The 19,913-nt window shown below is 34.1% G+C and overlaps 1 protein-coding gene across 1 annotated transcript in view; it reads left to right on the top strand.

Moving 5' to 3' along the window:
- Positions 1–19,913, top strand: part of PLXDC2 (plexin domain containing 2) — a 289,186-nt gene that overhangs the window by 183,831 nt on the left and 85,442 nt on the right. The window contains exon 4 of the mRNA XM_081970903.1: positions 9,024–9,093. Within this exon, the coding sequence (XP_081827029.1) occupies positions 9,024–9,093 (70 nt within the window). The remainder of the gene's footprint in view (positions 1–9,023; positions 9,094–19,913) is intronic.

The raw sequence follows: 19,913 nt of genomic DNA, 5'->3' as shown, positions 1-19,913 counted from the left end.
ATGTGTATGTGTATGTATGTATGTATGTGTGTGTGTGAGTATGTATGTATGTATGTATGTATATATATATATATATATATATATATATATATATATATATATATATATATATATATGTATATATGTGTGTGTGTGTCTGCGTGTGTATGTATGTATGTATGTATGTGTGTGTGTGTGTGCATATATATATATGTGTGTGTGTGTGTGTGTGTGTGTGTGTGTGTGTGTTGTAATTGTACTGATAAATAAATAAAGGGAGACTAGGATAGATCTATTTCGAGCTAATTAGCTCTCATCAGCTAGCCATACCCTTACTGGGATTAGAACCCGGGCTGTATATATCTTAGGCAGGAGTCTTAACCACTAAGCCACGGGTTCTCTTCCTTATCAGTTGAGCCAGGGATATAGGTACCCTTACTGGGATTATATATATATATATATATGGTTTTCTGCCTGCATGGTCTTTGTGATAAGCCAAAGGACAGAAAGAGGGAGTAGTGACCTTCCTCCCATATTTAGTCATACCAGGGGTTGTAACACAAATACATATATATATTGTATATATTTTTTAAAAGATGCATACATTGAAAGTGCATGGTGAAAGTGATCATACAGCATTCAAAAACCGGGCAATTTTGTCTACTGTAGTAATAAAGGCAGCAGGCTAGAAACTGGGATACCATGAATTCAGTCCTGCATTGGGCAAAAAGCCAGCTGGGTATCTTTTGGCCACTCTCTTAACCCAACTTACCTAACTAATTATGGTGAGGGGAAAGGGAAGATGAGTGTTAGACATGTTCATTGTCCTGAGTTATTTATAAAAATAAGTAAAATGATTATAAAAATAATGGCAGGATATAAATAAATGATCTGTTCCAACATGCAACCTTTCATGCAGTTAAGCACACCAAACTCATTTAAGTGAAGTCTGTGGTTGCATAATTGTAATGCATATTCTGGTTTGATGATGAGATCAGAATCTTGATAAAGAAGGATGAGATTCCATTATCATGTAATGTAAAGTAATTTAAAGATGACCTTTAAAATGTGAATCATTAAGGAAAAACTTTCAGAAAATAGTACAGGTAATCCTCCACTTACAGTCACAACTGAGCCCAGAATTTTGGTCATAAGTCAAATTATTAAGCAAAGCATCATGTGATCTGACTCAATGTTACTATTTTTATTATTTTTGTGATGCTTACAAAGCAAGTGAGCCACATGGTTATTAAGTGAATCCAACATATCTCATAGATGGGGCGGGTTGCACTTTACTATTGTAAAAAAACAACAACAAATGTTACAAATTGTGGCCATGTAGATATTGAGCAACAAATATGCAATCACTTAACCATATGGGAGGGGGGAGTGGCAGTCATAACTTTGAAGACAGGTAGCTTTTTTGTAGTCTGTCATAACTTTGAATGATAGTTAAACAAAGCTATAATATACAGCACAGAGATGGAAGCAAATCACAATTGCACTTAGATTTATATACTGCTTCACAATGCTTTAGAGTCCTCTCTAAGCGTTTTACAGCATCAGCATATGTCCCCAACAATCTGGGTCTTCGTTTTACCGATCTCGGGAAGATAGAAATCTGAGTCAACCTTGAGCCAGTGAGACTTGCACTGCCGAACAGTTGGCAGCCAGCAGTCAGCATAAGTAGCCTGCTGTATTGCATTCTAACCACTGTCCTGATTTTGTTTAGCATAATAGGAGTCAGACAAACTTGGACAAACTTTCAACATTCTGTTATTATACTCTAAAACAATAAAGTAGTATTACAGGATTCTTTGTGGTATTCGTTTTTTGACTTGGCTTAACTTGAAGGGATGGCACATAGCAAGTTACATAAACCTCATGATACTTTTCACTTGACTTAATTTTGCGATCTACAGTTTTATATGAAAAATGGTTACTCTGAGATCTATGCTGTACAGAAGAATGCTTTGATGAAAATAATATTAAGCATTAGGAATTAATATCAGTTTTTGTTGTGGTAATTAGTGGTTGCACTTCAATTAACAATTTGGGGATGACAACTAAAGATTATTTTTGTTTATATGAAAGCAACTATAAGTTTCACTCAGACATATAAAAAAAATAACATTAATGCCCTAATGGCATAGTTATGCTCAAGTGGTGGGTACTTTAAATTCTTTGCATATGAACCATATTTGAAAGTAGCTGCAGAAACTTCAAGACCAAAATGAGAATTGGTTACAGAGAAAGCCAATAGATATGAGGACAGTAACTTGCTTCTTATTGAGCCAATTCAATCAAAATTTTCATAAGGATGATCATGTACAAAAAAAAAGTGGAATTCTGAAATGACAATTTAGTCTCAAATTATTAACCACAAAGACAAATTCTTGGGTGCAAATCATAATTTTTAGAAATAACCTTGTTTTGGGCAAAATATTTCAATACACTTTTCAATCCTCACCTGTTTCGATTAGCTGAAGACTCACCTGTTTCGATTAGCTGGCCTGGCATAATTATAATTGTGACAACTGTTACCTCCTGGAAACATATTCTTACCTGGTTATTTATAGGGTACGGTTTTAAATTTAACTGATTTTAGGGTTTTTAGAACCATATTTATATTCTTCCGTACAGTTCTTTTAAATTTTTAACCTCCTCCTTATGTGTACTTATATCTGTATTTATATTTGTATTTGATACTTATTGCTCGTTATGTGGACTGTACACTGCCCCGAGTCCTTTTTGGGAGAGGGGGCGGTCTAGAAATGTGAAGAAAATAAATAAATAAATAAATAAAATCCAATATCACTTTACCATTTTAAAAGTTAGAAAGCACAAACATGATTTTTTCTGCTTTTTCTTGATATTTTAAGTCTACAAACTACTAAAAGGCAGAATAGTAATCTGCTGTAATAAATGGTTGTCTTTTTTGACCAAAACAATTAGTTTTACATATCTCAGTTTAAAGGATCTTTTAGCAAACCATTATAGAATAATAGTTTTATAATAACTTTACCCTTTACCAGACCCAAATTAATGTGACTGTTTCTCAGAAGTGGCTCTGCAATCAAGTAGGTATTTAATATGTTTAACCTTGGCAATTCGTTTCATATGCAAGGATCTCGTATATCAAATTCATTCAAACTTTTATTTAAAAAAAAAATCCAGAATACCAATTACAGTTAAATCTAGATTATAACTTTTTTCTCTCAAAGAGCAAGGAGAAAATGTGGCTTTTTCTTAGACTTGACATCATTTCACGGTTTTATGCTTTATTCCAGTTTCTCAAAGATAATAAATTTGAAAGAAGAAGGAAGGAGGCATATAAAAGAACTGTCTGGGTGTTATAATTCCTAATAGTTACCTTGTCAGAACTTGCCTGTTTTCTTTGTCCTTGTTAAAAAGATGCATCTTGTCATTATGAAGTGTAATGTTATATCATGCTGAAATTCGTGGAGAAAATGCAGATAGCTCCCTAAGAAAAAGAACCAACACACAAATAAACACACACATGAACACATAGAAAAAAGATTTCAATTATTAAATGGTTACTTACACAATTGTTTGTTTGTATTTATTTATTTATTTAGCATGTAGCATAGAGCACATGGATAACTGTAATAAAATTATTAAAAGGAGCACATAATACTATGGTACACCTATGATGGAAATACTGTATTCTCTAAGGTTTGAGGAATTCAAGAAATTATACATATAAGCTATAGGTTACATTTTAAAATAAGTTGATTCATAATAGTAGGTGTTCTATATATTTATCCAAATAAGCACAATATTTGTTTAGTTGAAGAAAGTCTGCTTTTCCTCCTGTGTAAGATGTCAAATGGCAGCTAGTGACTATATGATCCAATGTCTGACAGTCACCTAAAAAGGAAATAATGCATACTGACAACCACAATTGGAATCAGAATTTATATTGCTCAGGAAGGCAGTAGTTAAGTGAATTACCTCTGATTTTATGATATTTTTGCATGTTGTTAAGCAATTGTTAAGTGAATCACAGACATTAGGCAAATACAACTTTCCCCATTGACTTTGCTTCCCAAAAGTTCACAAATGGCTACCATGTGACCTTTGGATGCTGTAACCACCATATATGCAGGTTGATTGCCAAGTGTCGGAATTTTGAGCATGTAATCAGGAGATGAGAAATTATCATAAATGTAAGAAGCAGTCACAGGCACTTTTTTCAGTGCCATTGTAACTTCAAATTGTCATTAAACAAATGGTTGATTTGAAGACTATCTGCTTGCATTATTTTTAATATCAAAATTGGAATCGGTTTCTCTGCATTTGTGAATGTAGAAGATTAAAGGATAAAGAAGGTAAAGTACATCTTAGCTTTTTTTTTTTTTTTTGGTATCAGTGCAACATACTTTCATGGACCAGATTTCTGCAGCAATGAATAAATCATCTACCTTGAAATCACTGTCAATTTCCAGATTGGCGTAATACAATGTATGTGTATTGCTGCAATTATCTGCAGGAAGAAGGGATTCCCTTCTTTCCTAAGTTGGTCCATTAAATGGAAAATAAAATAATAAAAATAAAGAATGAAAAAAAAATAAAGTTCTTAAATATGTTCATATTTGCTTTAGAGAACAAGACTTGACACATTGCTCAATAGCTGAAGCTGTCCTTTAGGCTGAAAAAAGTTGTACACCCATGAATTAAAGATACCAAGGAGGAAGTTGCTTTTCTTAGAGCAGCGTATATAATCACTTTTGATGGAACAAACTCTGTTAGCTGCAAGATGTAAAAAAATGAGCAGACCAAATTAAGAAGAGCTGTGTCTCTTTATGTAAAAGTGTTCACTGTTTTATTAAGGCCTGAAAAGAACAGGAAGAAGTTGAGACCATGAAATATCATACCAGTATTTCAATTTAAATTATTTCAGTCTGTTCTCTTTTGTAAGACATCAGATTTGATTTAAAGTTTCTGGACTGTATAAAATCCCATTATATTCTAATCTGGCAATTCTAGCTTAATTTGTGTTATCAACTTTTGAAACAAACCAGTATCATACACCATGGTCTTAAATATAAGCCAAGGTCCTGGCACCAAAGTCAGCTGATGACAAGAAGAATGGGGAGGAAATTGAGAATTACTCAGTACAGATATTCATTCCTGATTTATAACATCCATGGTCCATTAGCATAATTGAAGTTACTGAGCTGTTTGGATTTATTCACATTTTCATGGCAAGGCACAGGAGAAAAAGTTGCTCAAAAAACTAAGACTACTTGGAAGAAGTTTAACAATAAACAATGGTTAGCTATGAAACCAATAAATATATTTGGCCTCTTGGAACTGAGGCCATGCTATGATTTAAGATGTGGAAGAAAAGTTTTTAATGGCCAAGATCTTCCTATTTCTTTTAGCAACCACACAAGGAAGTGATTTAAGGAAACTACCTGCAAGAACTAGGTAGGAATTTTAAGCCCCTATTTATTTCTTGCCCTTTTTAGAGAGAAGTAGGAAGTATTCATTAGTGAGCTAAGTACATTAGAAACATAATTATTAATTTACCACCCAAAGTAAGTGGAAAACAAAGTTGTTCATAACTGGATCTCTAGGTTATGTTTGATCCAAGGCTATTAGGGCCTAAAATTTATATCAATTATAAATTGTAATAAGAAAGTTGCCTTATACATACAATCTGTGAATTTTTGCATAGAACCAATGCCATCAAAGGGAGTGAAACTTATTTTGTGCAAACATATTTAGAAAAGAAAGCATCAACTATTGTTAAGGAAAAAGGATTTTCAAATAAGAGGCTCATTGTGTTCTGTGTCCAACAGTACAAAGGAGTTGCCTTTAAGGCAAAAGCTGAAATAAAGGGAGGGGGGGGAAATGAACTTAAAGCTTTTGCAGGAGAGGTAGATTATATGAGACAGTGTAAAGATCAAAGAAGCATCAAGATTGTGAGCTCTAAAGGAAGAGTCTGGAATTTGCAATAAAAGAGTAAATGTGTAAAAGGATAAGGAAGAAAATGTTGAGAGGGAAATAGAAAGGATATTTATTTTCATTAAGTAATAAGAAAACATTTGTGGATATACTTGTAGAATATTGGAAGGGAAATAAAGAAGTGATTTTTTTTTTTGGCTAAATCATCAGCTTGAAACTAAGTTAAGTTTTTAAATTTTGAATAGGAACTGGAAAGTAAATATGTATATATCAAGAATACTTTACAGAAGATTACTTAATGTAAATTAGAGTGTAATCTTAAATACACTGGTCCTCAGAATCAACTGCCATGAATTCAATGAGAGTATGTCTGGGCAAACATAATTTTCACTACTCTGGAAATTAGAAAATGTGGTCTCGGTTTAATCAAACAGAGAAAAATCACAGCTTTAAGCACTGGCTTAGTTTTTTCTTTTCTGTTTAACCAATGACATATTTTTGCCTGCTTGCCTACTTTTTTGGATTATATGTAACCCAGTTCACAATCATTCAAGGTTATTTTTGCAAATTGAATGGAATCTTCCTAAATTAATTTCAACTTGTTGGAAACATTTGCAGCAGTTATATGAGAGAAGAGCAGACAATAGACAGGGTTTTTGGAATCAAAATGCAGTTTTCTTGGATTTGATTTATTGTAATTTTTAGGGTCAGCTATGATGAACCATGGTTTGTGTGTTAATATAATATAAGCAAACCACTATTTCTAGAAAATATGGGTTTATTTTAAACTTGTCCAATTTACTTTGATTCAGATGGGGATAAATCTGCTCTACTAGTTCAGGAACTTTCAGGAAAGAAAGAATTATAGAATTCAACTATAGTTCCCAGTATTGTATTTCTGCCCAACCAAAGTAGAATGACTGCTGCCCAGCTTCTTATGCAATGAAGAAGAGTTGAACTTCCTTAACGTCTTCCCCAATGCCTCTCCCCAGGGAACATAGTATTATTTGCTTATGACTGTTTCTACTGGTGTATAGGGTAAGAATTCTTATAGCTTTGTTACTTTTCAAAAAGATACAAAGATAAGAAATAAAGAAACAGAAATAGAAAATTAAAAGGGGGGAAAGTCTTAGAAGGGGATAAGAATAAAAGTGCAGAAAAAAAGTAAGAAAAATAGGAAAAGAATGATTTCCAACTTTCTTTGATAAAGATATAAGAATACATCAAACTCTTACACTAAGGTTAACATTTGCCTACATTATTTTGATAAGCTCATATAATTCTAATCATCAAATCCGCAAACCAGTTTTTCAGGTTTGTTTTGCAAAACTCCAATAATGGTTTCCACGTAGAATTAAATTTGCCACTTTTCTGTCATCAAAGCTATCATGTCTGCCAATTCCACCATCTTCACCATCCATTCTCCCATTTTAGAAATTTGTAAGTCCTTCTACCTTTGAACATACAGATGCCTTGAGTGTGTGTGTATGAGAGAGAGAGAGAGAGAGAGAGAGAGAGAGAGGGAGAGAGGGAGGGAGGGAGGGAGAGAGAGAGAGAGAGAGAGAGAGAATATGAGAATGAATTGTTGGCTTCAAAATACATCTCTAAAATTGGATTTGACTCATCATGCATTTTAAACGATGACATAAATGTCCCACCTTTCACTGAACGAATTTCTATTACAGCCTTTATCTGTAGAGTTCCATTATTTTTTGTAGATTCTATTTCATGATTTATCTTGCCTTGAAGCACTGATGTATACAAACATTATTAATATCACATCAGAAAATATTTTATATAAAATCTTGCATTTTGCACATCCCTTGTTGATCGGGATGGTATCTTTATAAAATAGAGTTATGCTCTTGATTGTAAACAGATATTAATAAGGATTTCTGTTTTACTATGAAGACAGGAAATCTAATCTTAAAGATTAGAGTACAAAAGTACAATTGATACCAGGTTAAGTATTTTATCTGGAAAAATTTTCAAAAGTGAATGGGTATAACTTTAAATGAAGTTTATGTAAACATTTAAAGTGACCATTTTAAAGAGCTTAAGATCAGTGACTGCATGGCATAACATCTTTCCAGAATCCATTCCAAAGCTATGTACAGCCAAAGTTTCTTGTGCTTTACATAGTAAGAAACTCATTCTGTAATCTCATATTGAAGCATGTAGCTAACTCAACCTTGACCTTTAGCAGGGCACTGATGGTGATAAATTGTAAAATTTTGAAGATATGCTTTTCTTATGATCTGTCGCATCATAAATGGTAAAATAGGTCTCTTTCTGCTTTGCACAATTCTGCAGAACTATTAATGACGCTCAGGACAGAACTATCACTTCCTAATGAAATGTATTTCATATATCCTCCTTAGCTAATAGTAATACATTGACTAAGTCACAATATGACTGGGCCTATGCAGCATAAAACATAAACCTTTTCTATAAATGCAATGGCTGTGTTCATATATTGCTGTTAGCCAAATACAAGGAAATGAGTTGATGGTTTATCTAAGTATCTAATTATGTGGCTCTAAGTATTCTTACCTATGGAAACATTTTTTTTCTCTTTGTGAAGCTGGGGTCGGTGCATAATGCATTTGGCCCATGGGCCACCAGTTTGATACCCCCGTACCTAGAAGAAAGACTACAATAAAATTGACTAAAATAAAATTAGTTCAGGGAAATTTAAGCAACAGAGAATTGCAAATTCAGTCCTGGCCTATCAGCTTTGTAAGGATAGCATCAAATATACCTGGATGATGGACTCAGTTTTCACTAACACTTTTAATAAACTTCTTTCTTTTTATGAAGCTTCACAATCTGTCGTGCTTCCAGTGGCTTAGATGAGAGCTTCAATAATCACAAAACAGCATATCCATTCTGTGTGAAAATTATGGGATTTTTAAAAAGCTGCTTTATATATTGCTAAATCTTTTTAGACAGTTTTAATACTAAAAAAAAAAAAACCCAAATGAGGAAAACTAATGTAAAAAAGCCTTAAGATGGAAGCAGCTTTTGAGAGCTGGATCATGTTCTGAAGTGACTGATTCTTTGCTCTAATTTTCTTTATTAATTTTATCTTTTGGTGTTGTTCCTTGCAGAGAGTGAATCTGTCCTTCGATTTTCCATTTTATGGCCATTTCCTACGTGAAATTACTGTTGCAACTGGGGGTAAGTGGCTTCCTTAGCGTTCACTTTGCATAATCTGACAAAAATCTGACATTTCAAATCAAGTAGATTTTTTTTCATATTTTAAGGAAATGTGAGTTCATTCAAATGCAGTCTATCTTTTATGCAAACATGTCCCCACCCCCCTCTCTCTAACACATACACACACACACACACACACTTACACCTAATCATTTTGAAAAAGTTTTTTTTTCTTTGCCTGAATAGTCAAACATGTCCTTGGAAAGAGAAGGTGGTTTTTTTATTAGTAGGACTCCAAAAAAATACAATGCTTTGGCTTGCACAGAGGCATTTCCCTTGTCTCTTTCTGCAGGGCTTTGAAGCAATTACATGTTTTCCAAGGATTGCAGGGCAGCTCTGTACAACTGTAAAACCTGGGGAAGAATATGCTTGAAAAAGTCACATTTCCTCATAGATGACTGAGATGACACCATGTAAGAATAATCTTAAGAGATAGGAGGGAAGAGCTGCAATTTACACAATGGTCTCATAAATTAAATCTTAATCCAAAGGAGGAATGGGGTGGAGAATTGACCCTCCCTACTTCTCTGAAATGCAAAGGCAGTGGAGGAAGCAAGTGCTTTTGGATTTGCAAGATTCTGTTACTATAACTGTACAATAAAATTAGTGCTAATGTTCTTGGATTCGGTTTCCTGGTTTGGATTACTTCGAAGACCTGGTACATCAATAATGAATATAGCTGTACCCTATTTTTATCTCATTCTTTGCCAAATTCTCACCATTCAACGGGATTGCTACTAGAATAAAATTTCTATAGCTGGAAGTTGTCCGATTCTGAACATTTAAAAAAAATGAGATTAACTTAATACAGTTTAGTTCTGTTTTCATCAGCTCTGTATTTCTCTGTTCGTTATATATTTTTTTTACTGGCTATAAAAAAAATTGACCCTCAATTAATGAAAAAGGAGGGGGGAAGAGCCAACACTAATTGCTGGCTCATTTGGGCAATTAGTGTATCCTTGTCCTCAATTCTTATTTTGCCAAGGTTATTTGACTCCCATGTCTGATGAAAATCAGTATGTACTGCCATTATTGATGTAATTAATTGTTCTAGAGGTGCATATATCATATGGGATTCCTATGAATGCTAATTCTGGAAACTGGGAAACTACTAAAGGCCTAAAAGTTTTCTAATAATAAGAAAGGCTATCTAACATAAAATTTCAGATTCTGACTTCGGGAGAAATAAGCACCAAGGTTTCTTTGTTTTAACATCCATGCTGAGGGGTTTGAAGTGTACACATATGTTATGTTGGTTGAAGATTCCCCTGAGCTTTTCCAATATGCTTGCAACATACATCTCAAAAAAGACCCTACAGGAGCTCCTCTGTAATAGACAATGGAGTAATATAGAACAATAAATGAAGCAATGTTGTCATTCCGTACATTGCAGGTATACTGGAAAAGCTCAGGAGAATCTTCAGCCAACATAACACACGTGCACACTTCAAACCCAAAAATACACTAAGGCAGAAGCTTGTCCACCTCAGGGATCAAACATCCAGACAGAAACTGAACAATATGGTATATGCAGTACAATGCAGTGAGCCATGTGCAGATCTGTATATTGGGGAAACAAAACAACCAGTTCATAAACACATGGCACAACATTGGAGAACAAACACATCAGGATTACATTCAGCAGTCCAACTGCATTTAAAAGACACAGGACAACAAAGTCCATATTTTGGACAGAGAGGATCTATCTCCAATCTACAATACAGTTCCTTTCAACAGTTCCTAGAAAGCTCCACACTATTTTGCACCACTCGGGTGTCCCTGATGACACAGATAACCTTAATAACCCGCTAAAAAGAATGCAAATGAACAGTTGTCTTCAAGGAGTATAAATCCTTCCATTCCCCACTATTCAGAGCTGAAGTAGCTTCTTGAATGAAAAGTAAAATAAATAAAAACCAGAAAATCCAGTTGCCTCTTCAAAAAAGCATCTTTGGGACAACTGTGACCTGGATGATTGAGAATCTCCATAGACATTCAGCTCAGTAATCTTACCTGCATAGACCCTTATTCAGATCTTTAAAAAAATAAAGGGCCTGCCATATATTTATTAATTTCAAAATTAGAGTATGTGCACATTAATCCAAATATAGTCCATTCTGTAACAGTAAAAGAAAAGAATTATTTATTTTTGTTTTTTACATAATTACCAATCAGATGCACACATTGCACTTATTTTTCCTAAAATGGACTGGTCTGCATAAAATATCCTCTAATTGGCACATGGATTTTTTGGTTACATAACTTCAAATAAATATATTTTCTAGATTTTGTACTGTTTAAAATTGGCAGCACTGTATTCCATGAGCATACATTTCTGTAGTGATAGAATCTGCTAAGACAGACGTGTGAACACTTTCCATGAAAAGACGTCTCTGATGAATTTCTTTTGCATCCTTATCTTCTGTATTCCAATGTATTCTGGACTGATAACATGTTCCAAAAGCCTATCAGTATGATAGTGTGAAAAAAGGGCTGCTTCCCTCTACTGGTTTTATTTAAAAGACAGGGACAAAAAGTGTATTCTAGTAATGCAAGTCAATAGAGCCATTTTTTTTCTTGGTCCTATACTATTGAGGGCCTTTAGCCAGAAAACATTGTGTGAGTTAAGCTAAATTTTTGAAGCTATGATCCATTTTGATAAAAGACCATGCAAAGCATAGACTTGAAGTTGCTTTTTGGAGCTACTCAGTCCCCACTGTGGCCTCAATAGACACTTGGACAATAGTCAAAAGATGCTTTGACATATGCCAGTACCTGCCAAATAACTCTCACAAGTGCCAGACAAGGTGAAGAGAGGATGCAGATCAAAGCAAAGTTGTCTCTTACTTGTTTCCAATATAATACCCCTCATCTGAACTACTTTGTGCATAACCTCATGTGACATTAAAATTTGCCCCATTGGATTTTGTTGGAAATTAAAATTCTTTCACTGACTGGGTCCTTGTGATAGTAACATTATAATTTGTTTATTATTTTTATATAGAGGAAAAAATATATAAATGGATAAAATTTAGCAACATTGTCCCCTGCAAACTATAAATACTGTCATGTGAAGACTGTTTTATACATCTATTCCTACATGAATTATGCAATAAAACCTAATTGTTCAATTACAGCTCCAACTGGGAACTTCTCATAATTACGTATAACCAACATGCTGTGTTGATAGTATTCTGTGAGGGTTTTTTAAAAGATCTGATTATATCTATGAAGTACGGAGAACTATTATCTTATGAAACATGGTTTTAAAATCATAATTCTTTTAAAACAATATCAATTCCAATTATTTAAATAAATATATATTGACTAGTATTCATATTCCAATCCAGTCAATCATTGTTCTGATAAAACAAATGATAGTTTATATCATTTCATAAAATCACAAAGATATAGTAATCATTATAGGATAAACAGAAAAAAATTAACTCAGAAGGTATGGTTTTTGACACTGTAGATAGGATAAATTAGTGAGAATTCATAATGTAACTTCAGACAAAGAGTTAAGTTTACAATTGTACTTATAACTTCTGTAAAGCAGCTTGAAAGCCCTGTCTTTATATCTTGTTTCTTTCATTTCTACTTGTTTTTTTTTAACTTTAGCTTTCTCTTTTATTTCCTTTTTCTTTTTTATTCTGTTTTAAGTTGTATTAATTTTTACTCTTGTTTTTTAAGCTTTCAATAAAATTATATTTTAAAATAGGAATCATTGTAGAATGATCTGTTGTAGATCCCAAAAAAGTCTAATATTACCTTTACCTTCAAAATGTTTCTGCAGATATTCACCTTAAAATTGTTGTTCTATAATTTAAGGCCACTACATCTAAGCGTTACTTTCAAGGTGAACCTCTCTGACTCTAAGATCTTTCCTATCTACAGTTGTCCTATACTAAATTTGGAGTTTCCATCCTTTCAACCAATTTCTCATAAAGTGTATTTTAGCCTGTAAATTATGTCCCTTGTCTTCCTTTCAATCTACTCCACTTTGTCTATTTCTATCTAAAACTGCTATCTCAGATCTTCGTATAATCTCCTGTTCAAATAGAAATTTAAACTAGGGGGATTCATTGAAATCCCTTGATTTATGAGAAAACACAGAAACAGGCTCCCCGGGCAAATATCTTCTGACTAAAATGAAAAAAAAAAAAAGCTGCACAATAGCAGGAGGAATTACATGCAGAATTTCCCTGTATCATAAGATGAGCACTAACATATTAAGTGATAGTTGCCATTAGTCCAACCAATATCCTTCTCATCCTTCTAAAATAGCTCTTAAATAATACTGTCAGTTTGGATGGCTGATAAATATGAAAGAGATTTTGAGATGCTTTCATCTTTCATTTCTGTGTTCCATGCACTCAGAAATTTCCGTAGTAACACAGTTGAAAATTGACATATGGGTTGTGATCTTGCTTGCTAGGTAAAGATTAAAGACAGCAACTTGCAGTTGTCAACATTTGGAAGATAGTGAAGATGTAATGCAGAACGCCATTGAATTCAAACGGAAACCACCATGATATCCGATTCATACTGTAGTTTCTCCAACAGTACAATTAATTGAAGCCTTACGTGTCCTATGGAAGATAATGAATAATGCTCGTGTTAGAATCTGGACTCAGTATATGAAATGCTTGCCTGGGTTTTGGAAGCACACTTTCTTTCAGTGTGAAAGTATGCAGAGGTTCAAGTAAAATAACCTGAAAACAATTCTGAACAGAATTTATATTGATAAATTATTAGGCAACTTATAAACAACTCATATTTGAGTTATTGTTATTGCATAATTCCTGCTAATTCTAGGATATGCAGCACTTTGGCTTCAGAACAATGAGGTTGGAAGTGATAACTTTTCCTAACTCGCAAGTATTGGTGGGGGCCCATTGCTTTTAAAATTGCTTTAGGAGTGAGAGGAAAGACAGAAAGAATCTTAATTGTTTTGCACATAGGAAAAGCAACCAAAATTTTTGCTGAAGATCTATCTAATGACACAGATTTTAACATTTCACATACACAAGGAAGGGAAGAAACAGCAACAGTACATTTGGCTTAATCAAATTTTCCTTCCTGTATATATTTTTTAAATTCAACTAATTAAATATAAGAAGAGCAGCATGGTTGCCTAGAGGTGGAGTTCTCTCCTCATAATCAGGAGGCTGTGATTATTCTAGGCTGTGAGTTCAATCCTAGGAGCAGCAGATATGTTCCTGTCTGAGCGCAAAGAGAAAATAACTGCTGTAAACTCCACATAGGTGTCAAGAAGGGCATCTGGCCAGTAAATGCTCAGCTCCATTCTATCACCCCCAACTCCACCCCAATGTAAGAGATTACAGGGTCATTAAAAGAAAAAGCGAACAAAAAGTTCCTAAGATGAATAGTGTCCATACATTGTTGTTTTCTGTCACTATAGAAGATACACACACACACACACACACAAACACACCAGTTTTTGGAAGCTATATAGGCTGGCAGAATGCTTATGGCCCTTTAACCAACTAACACATCTTTGGTGGGAGATAATAAGCTGCTTCAAAAGGATATTTCATTCTATTAGACAATAGAATGAGTAAGGAGAACAGTGTAGATGCAGGATATGATTGAAAGATAATTTAAATATGGGAGTCACTATAAAATATGTAGGCGCTAGTGAAGTAGTGGTTCAGTTACAACATCTGGATTTAGATTCTACATTACCCAAAGCCCACAAGAAGCCTTCGGAACAGGGACACTGTCATACTCAGCTCTTAGTTGTTTCACACTCACCATATTTATTTAATTCATACTTTCTTAGTTGTTTTATATTATAGACCCCTTTGAGAGTCTGATAAACTTACAAACTCAATTATGCTCAAATACAGTTAAAAAGTAAAAATATGTTAAGTTGTAATTTTTTTGCAGTACAAATTCACAGATCCCCTGAAATCTATCCGTCCAAGGACCCTAGATCAATGGAAATTAATTATCCTATCACAGTTTTCATTATGTCCATCCACCTGTGTTTTTCCCATATCAGTAGATATGATGTGTTGCTGTGTATAGAGTAGTTCTCCCAGGTTGCCCATCCCTGATAGACAAAGTAATTGAGTGTGAGTCAGGAGTTTCTAGATTGACATCCCTCTCCTGTCAAAAGTCTATCAAGCAGACATGAATAAGCCACCCCACTCTTTTCCCTTTGCTTGTTTCTTCATTTGTAGGAGGAAAAATGTATTCTTCTTTGGAGGAAAATTTAAAACTGTGTAAAAAAAGACAAAGCAATGAAATTTGCCATCTAAAATGGGTTCTATGAAATGTGAATTTGCACATTTGAAATTCATGTTATCCTAAACATGGAGAACTTTGCCCCAGTTTGCTGTTATGAAACAAAGTCTGTTGCCTTGAATGAGTACAATTAGTAAAAATCTAGTATGGATAAAACTCTAGTATGAATAAAACTCTTAAATTTTCATACAGCAAAAGCCTGATTTTCCATGGAATCATAATGATAAAAATTAAAATACTACTTTTTCAGTGATGGAAATAAAAAATGAAAAATTAAATACATGAATGTTAATTATGGAAGTAAGTGGAGTAACTAGGTCAAACTAAATATTGCACTCCTCAAAATACATTCCTGAATTAAATACGGTATATGAAAAATATTCTATGAATTTCTTAATTATGGTCTAAAATCACGAGGCATTATGAGTTTCCATTCCTTCTTTAAAATATTTCACATATTGCCTATATTAAAGTTTATAATTTGAACACTGCAATGCAGATTTTTTCTACACAGCTAATCATATGGGGCAAACTGTCAGCCCTGTATAACTAAGAAGGAACATATGTGTGTTTATTTTCCATAGAATATTTTTCAAAGATATGAAACAACATGAACTGCTTAGATTCTTAAATATAATCGATTCCTAGAGACTTTTATTCTCTAATCTGCAAGTTGTAGATAAGGAGGTTTGGGGGTATCAACAAGGTAACAGCAGCCACTTGGGTAACATTTGATGCATACTCAATTTCAGCAAATTGCACAGTGTCTAGTTTTTCACTCTGATAGAAGTGATCTGATAATACTTCTAAGTTGGCAGTTTCTCACATCAGTGGCTTCTGTAGTTGAAGTGACACACAGAGACAGTTTCCTTGCTTCATGGATTTAATTTTCTAGGAATGCTTTAAAAGAAGAAGCAGCATCAAAAACAGCTACTTGGCACTTTGCGTAAAACTACAAATTAAACTGGGTTGAATGCATTTTTAATCTTTTAAACTGAAAATAGCAATGAAATTCAGATATCATGGGGTTTAGATCAGCTTATATTCTATTTAAAAATTGAAAAACAAGTTTTTCAACTATGATTAGCATAAGTATAAATGGGAAATGACCAAAGCAGTGGGGAAAAAAACTTTCCAAATTCCCTAGAACTCTATAAACAATTGTGGAATTAATCAGACAAGATGGGATGGTACAGAGAATGGGGTGAAAGTAAGAAAGACCGAAATATAAAATATAACTGTGAAGTTTGCAGTCCAAAATCAGTTTCAAAATAGGATTTATAGAATGAAAATATTAATTATTTTGTTATTTTTAATGTCTTGCGTATACTTACTGAGAGATAAAACTAGTCCATGATAAGAGGATGTAGCAATACTTTATAAAAATGCTTGGAAAATATAAAAAATAGCACCAAATGGGTAAACCAAATTATTTTAATATATCCTCCTATATTCTTTTACTGAAAATAATGTAAACATTATGAGACAATCCAAACAACAATCTGTAACTGCATATCTGGTGTAGGTTTATCCCAATTCCTTGAGTCAACAGTTCCACCCTAAGGATTAATACAGTTGCATATGGGAGCTTAAAAAAGAAGATTAGCTGAAAACAGAAAAAATAGTAGGATTGGTACAGAAGAACAAAAAAGACAATGAACGCAAAAAGATGATTGACAAAAAAATATACTGCTGGATTCTGGTGTATAGAGTTGATTGTAAATGTGATTGTAAAGAGCAAGAGAAGAGAAGAATGAAAGAGATAACTCTTTGTTATGAAGGAGGTAGGTATTGCTATTGAAGGAGTGCGTTAAAAATGTAAACAGGAAATACCGTATTTTTTGCTCCATAAGACACACTTTTTTTCCTCCCAAAAGTGGATGGAAATGTTTGTGTGTCTTATTGAGCGAATATGGATGACAGGCAGTGGCGAACAGCAGCAGCGATCCCCGCCACCTGCAACAGCTGACCGGCGGTATTCATGGAGGCCGATCCAACCGCCGAGTAGCTGCTCGGAGGCAAAGATTCCAGCATTCCCCAGCAGAGGCAGCAGACACAGAGGAAGCAGGCTGTTGGCTGTTTGCTGCAAGCATGTTAGCCAGATGAATACTGGATGGACGCTGGGAGGCAGAGGCAGATTTTTTTTCTCGTTTTTCTCCTCTAAACCTAGGTTTATCTTATGGTCAGGAGCATCTTAGGGAACGAAAAATACGGTAGATTATGAAACAAACTTTAATTACAACACATTTAATGGATCTTTGTTTATGTGTATTCAAAATGAAAAGTCAATACATTATCAATCAATCCATTTTATATCACAAAAAAAGCTTGACCATGACACTGTGCAATTTGCTGAAATTGAGTATGCATCAAATGTTACCCAAGTGGCTGCTGTTACCTTGTTGATACCCCCAAACCTCCTTATCTACAACTTGCAGATTAGAGAATAAAAGTCTCTAGGAATCGATTATATTTAAGAATCTAAGCATTTCATGTTCTTTCATATCTCACATTAAAGAACTCAACTAAAATTGATCTCAAATCCAGCCATAACATAGAGAAAGGATTAGTTATTAAAAACAAATATTTAGGCTTCAGAATAATATAGTTCTGTGATGGCGAACCTATGGCACGTGTGCCCAAAGTGGCATTTAAAGCCATGTTGCCTGGCATGCACACCTTGTCTGTTTGTCTTCTGGGTCTCTGGCATGCAAGCACGCATGATGATCAGCTGTCCTTCGCCTGTGCTGCAGCACTGAAAACCGGCGTGTGCATGCACACTGGCCAGCTGATTGTCGGGCACACATGCATACTAGATCCCGGAAGTTCAACTTTTCCGATCACAGCCCTGACGAGCACATGCATGATCTTTCTGCGTAACCTTTTTGGCACTCGGTGCTGAAAAGGTTCACCATCACTGGTATAGTTCATCAATTCATAGTTGGGGCTAGAACAAGAGAAACAATATTCATGTGTTTAATGAATGAATAAACCTTTTGCCACCCATACAGTCTAAAGAAATAAGCAAGCATCTTTAAGGATTTTTAAAATGTTATACAGTATACATTTTAAACCATAAATAGTCATAGCATACCATAGCACTTAGACTTATATTGCTTCATAGTGCTTTTACAGCTCTCTCTAACAGTTTACAGAGTCAGCATATTGCCCCCAACAATCTGGGTCCTCATTTTACCCACCTCAGAAGGATGGAAGTCTGAGTCAACGTTGAGTCTGGTGAGATTTGAACTGCCAAATTGCAGGCAGCAGAAGTAGCCTGCAGTACTGCACTTTAACCACTGCACCACCAAGGCTCATGTTTTTGAAGAATAAAAAAAATGCTTTAGTAAACAAGGAGTATTCGTAGAAATAAAGGACAATATAATTTATATTTTAATTTAACTTAAAGCCTAGCAAAACAGAGCTAACCTATATTTTATAACAATGCTGCCTTGAATTGCAGCAGAAAAATCCAGTTTCTATCAGCAATTATCTTCATTTATCATTTTCAGCAACTTTGATTTTTTTAAAAAATCAATTCAAAGTACGGTTCAAGACAAGCTTAAAGACCAGAACACAATAGAATAACTATATAAAGATTTTTTAAAAAAATGCAAGAAAACCTAAACCAAATAGCAGCCAGGAATTAATAGCATTAGGGAGGACCCATACAGAGTCCAACAGCTACAACTATTGATCGTAATTATTCCCCAGGGACTATTATTTTCTTTATAATTTTTTTTTTTATTGGGACTTGTTCTTTTGTGGGATTGTTTTGTTGTTTTAATATTCTTACAAAAAGGAAGAAATGTTCCTCTGTATTGAAGGGGCAAGTAATAAAAATAATAAAATAAATATATGTCCTTAACCTAAATAGGCTTTTTACAACATATAAGTAAGAGTCCCTGCTTAAAAAATTGGCAGCACTTACAGTAGGGCCTCTGTCTAGGAAAGTTCTCTGCTACTTCATGGAAATCAGTGTTTTCTTTGCATGGAAAGCAAATGGGGTTTTGTGGCAAATGTGATACAGTTGCATCTCATAAATTACCTTTTGTTAATTCTAGCCATAACTACATTGTAACCTGCCCTTTAGGTGGGGAAGTGGAAACAAGCTTACATGTACCCTGTAATTTCATAGCACTCACTTGGAAAGAAACACAGAAACTTTCCCACTGTTGTAGTGTACCATCTGATTATATAAACCACAAACTGGCATTGAAAGGATGGAGGGGTCATTTGGTGGTTGGTGCCATAAAATACTGCTAGGACTTCTATATTCCTGTTCTTTGAATATTTTCTCAAATCAATCTGCATTTTCTCATTAATTTGAAGGCTTACTTGAAGAATTAAATATATACTTTTTCAACTGCTTTTGCATAGCATATATTGTTGAATATAGTAATATTGAATGTGAGTGGTGTCATGATTAAGGAATCAAGCTAGAACCAGAAGACCATGAGTTTTAATTCTGTCTTGGGCACAAAGCCTTGGATTTTGGTCACCAGTCA

Source organism: Natrix helvetica (assembly GCF_964273705.1).
Source record: "Natrix helvetica genome assembly, chromosome: Z".
In the NCBI taxonomy this organism is placed as follows: Eukaryota; Metazoa; Chordata; class Lepidosauria; order Squamata; family Natricidae; genus Natrix; species Natrix helvetica.
This window is presented reverse-complemented; position numbering and strand designations above follow the sequence as displayed.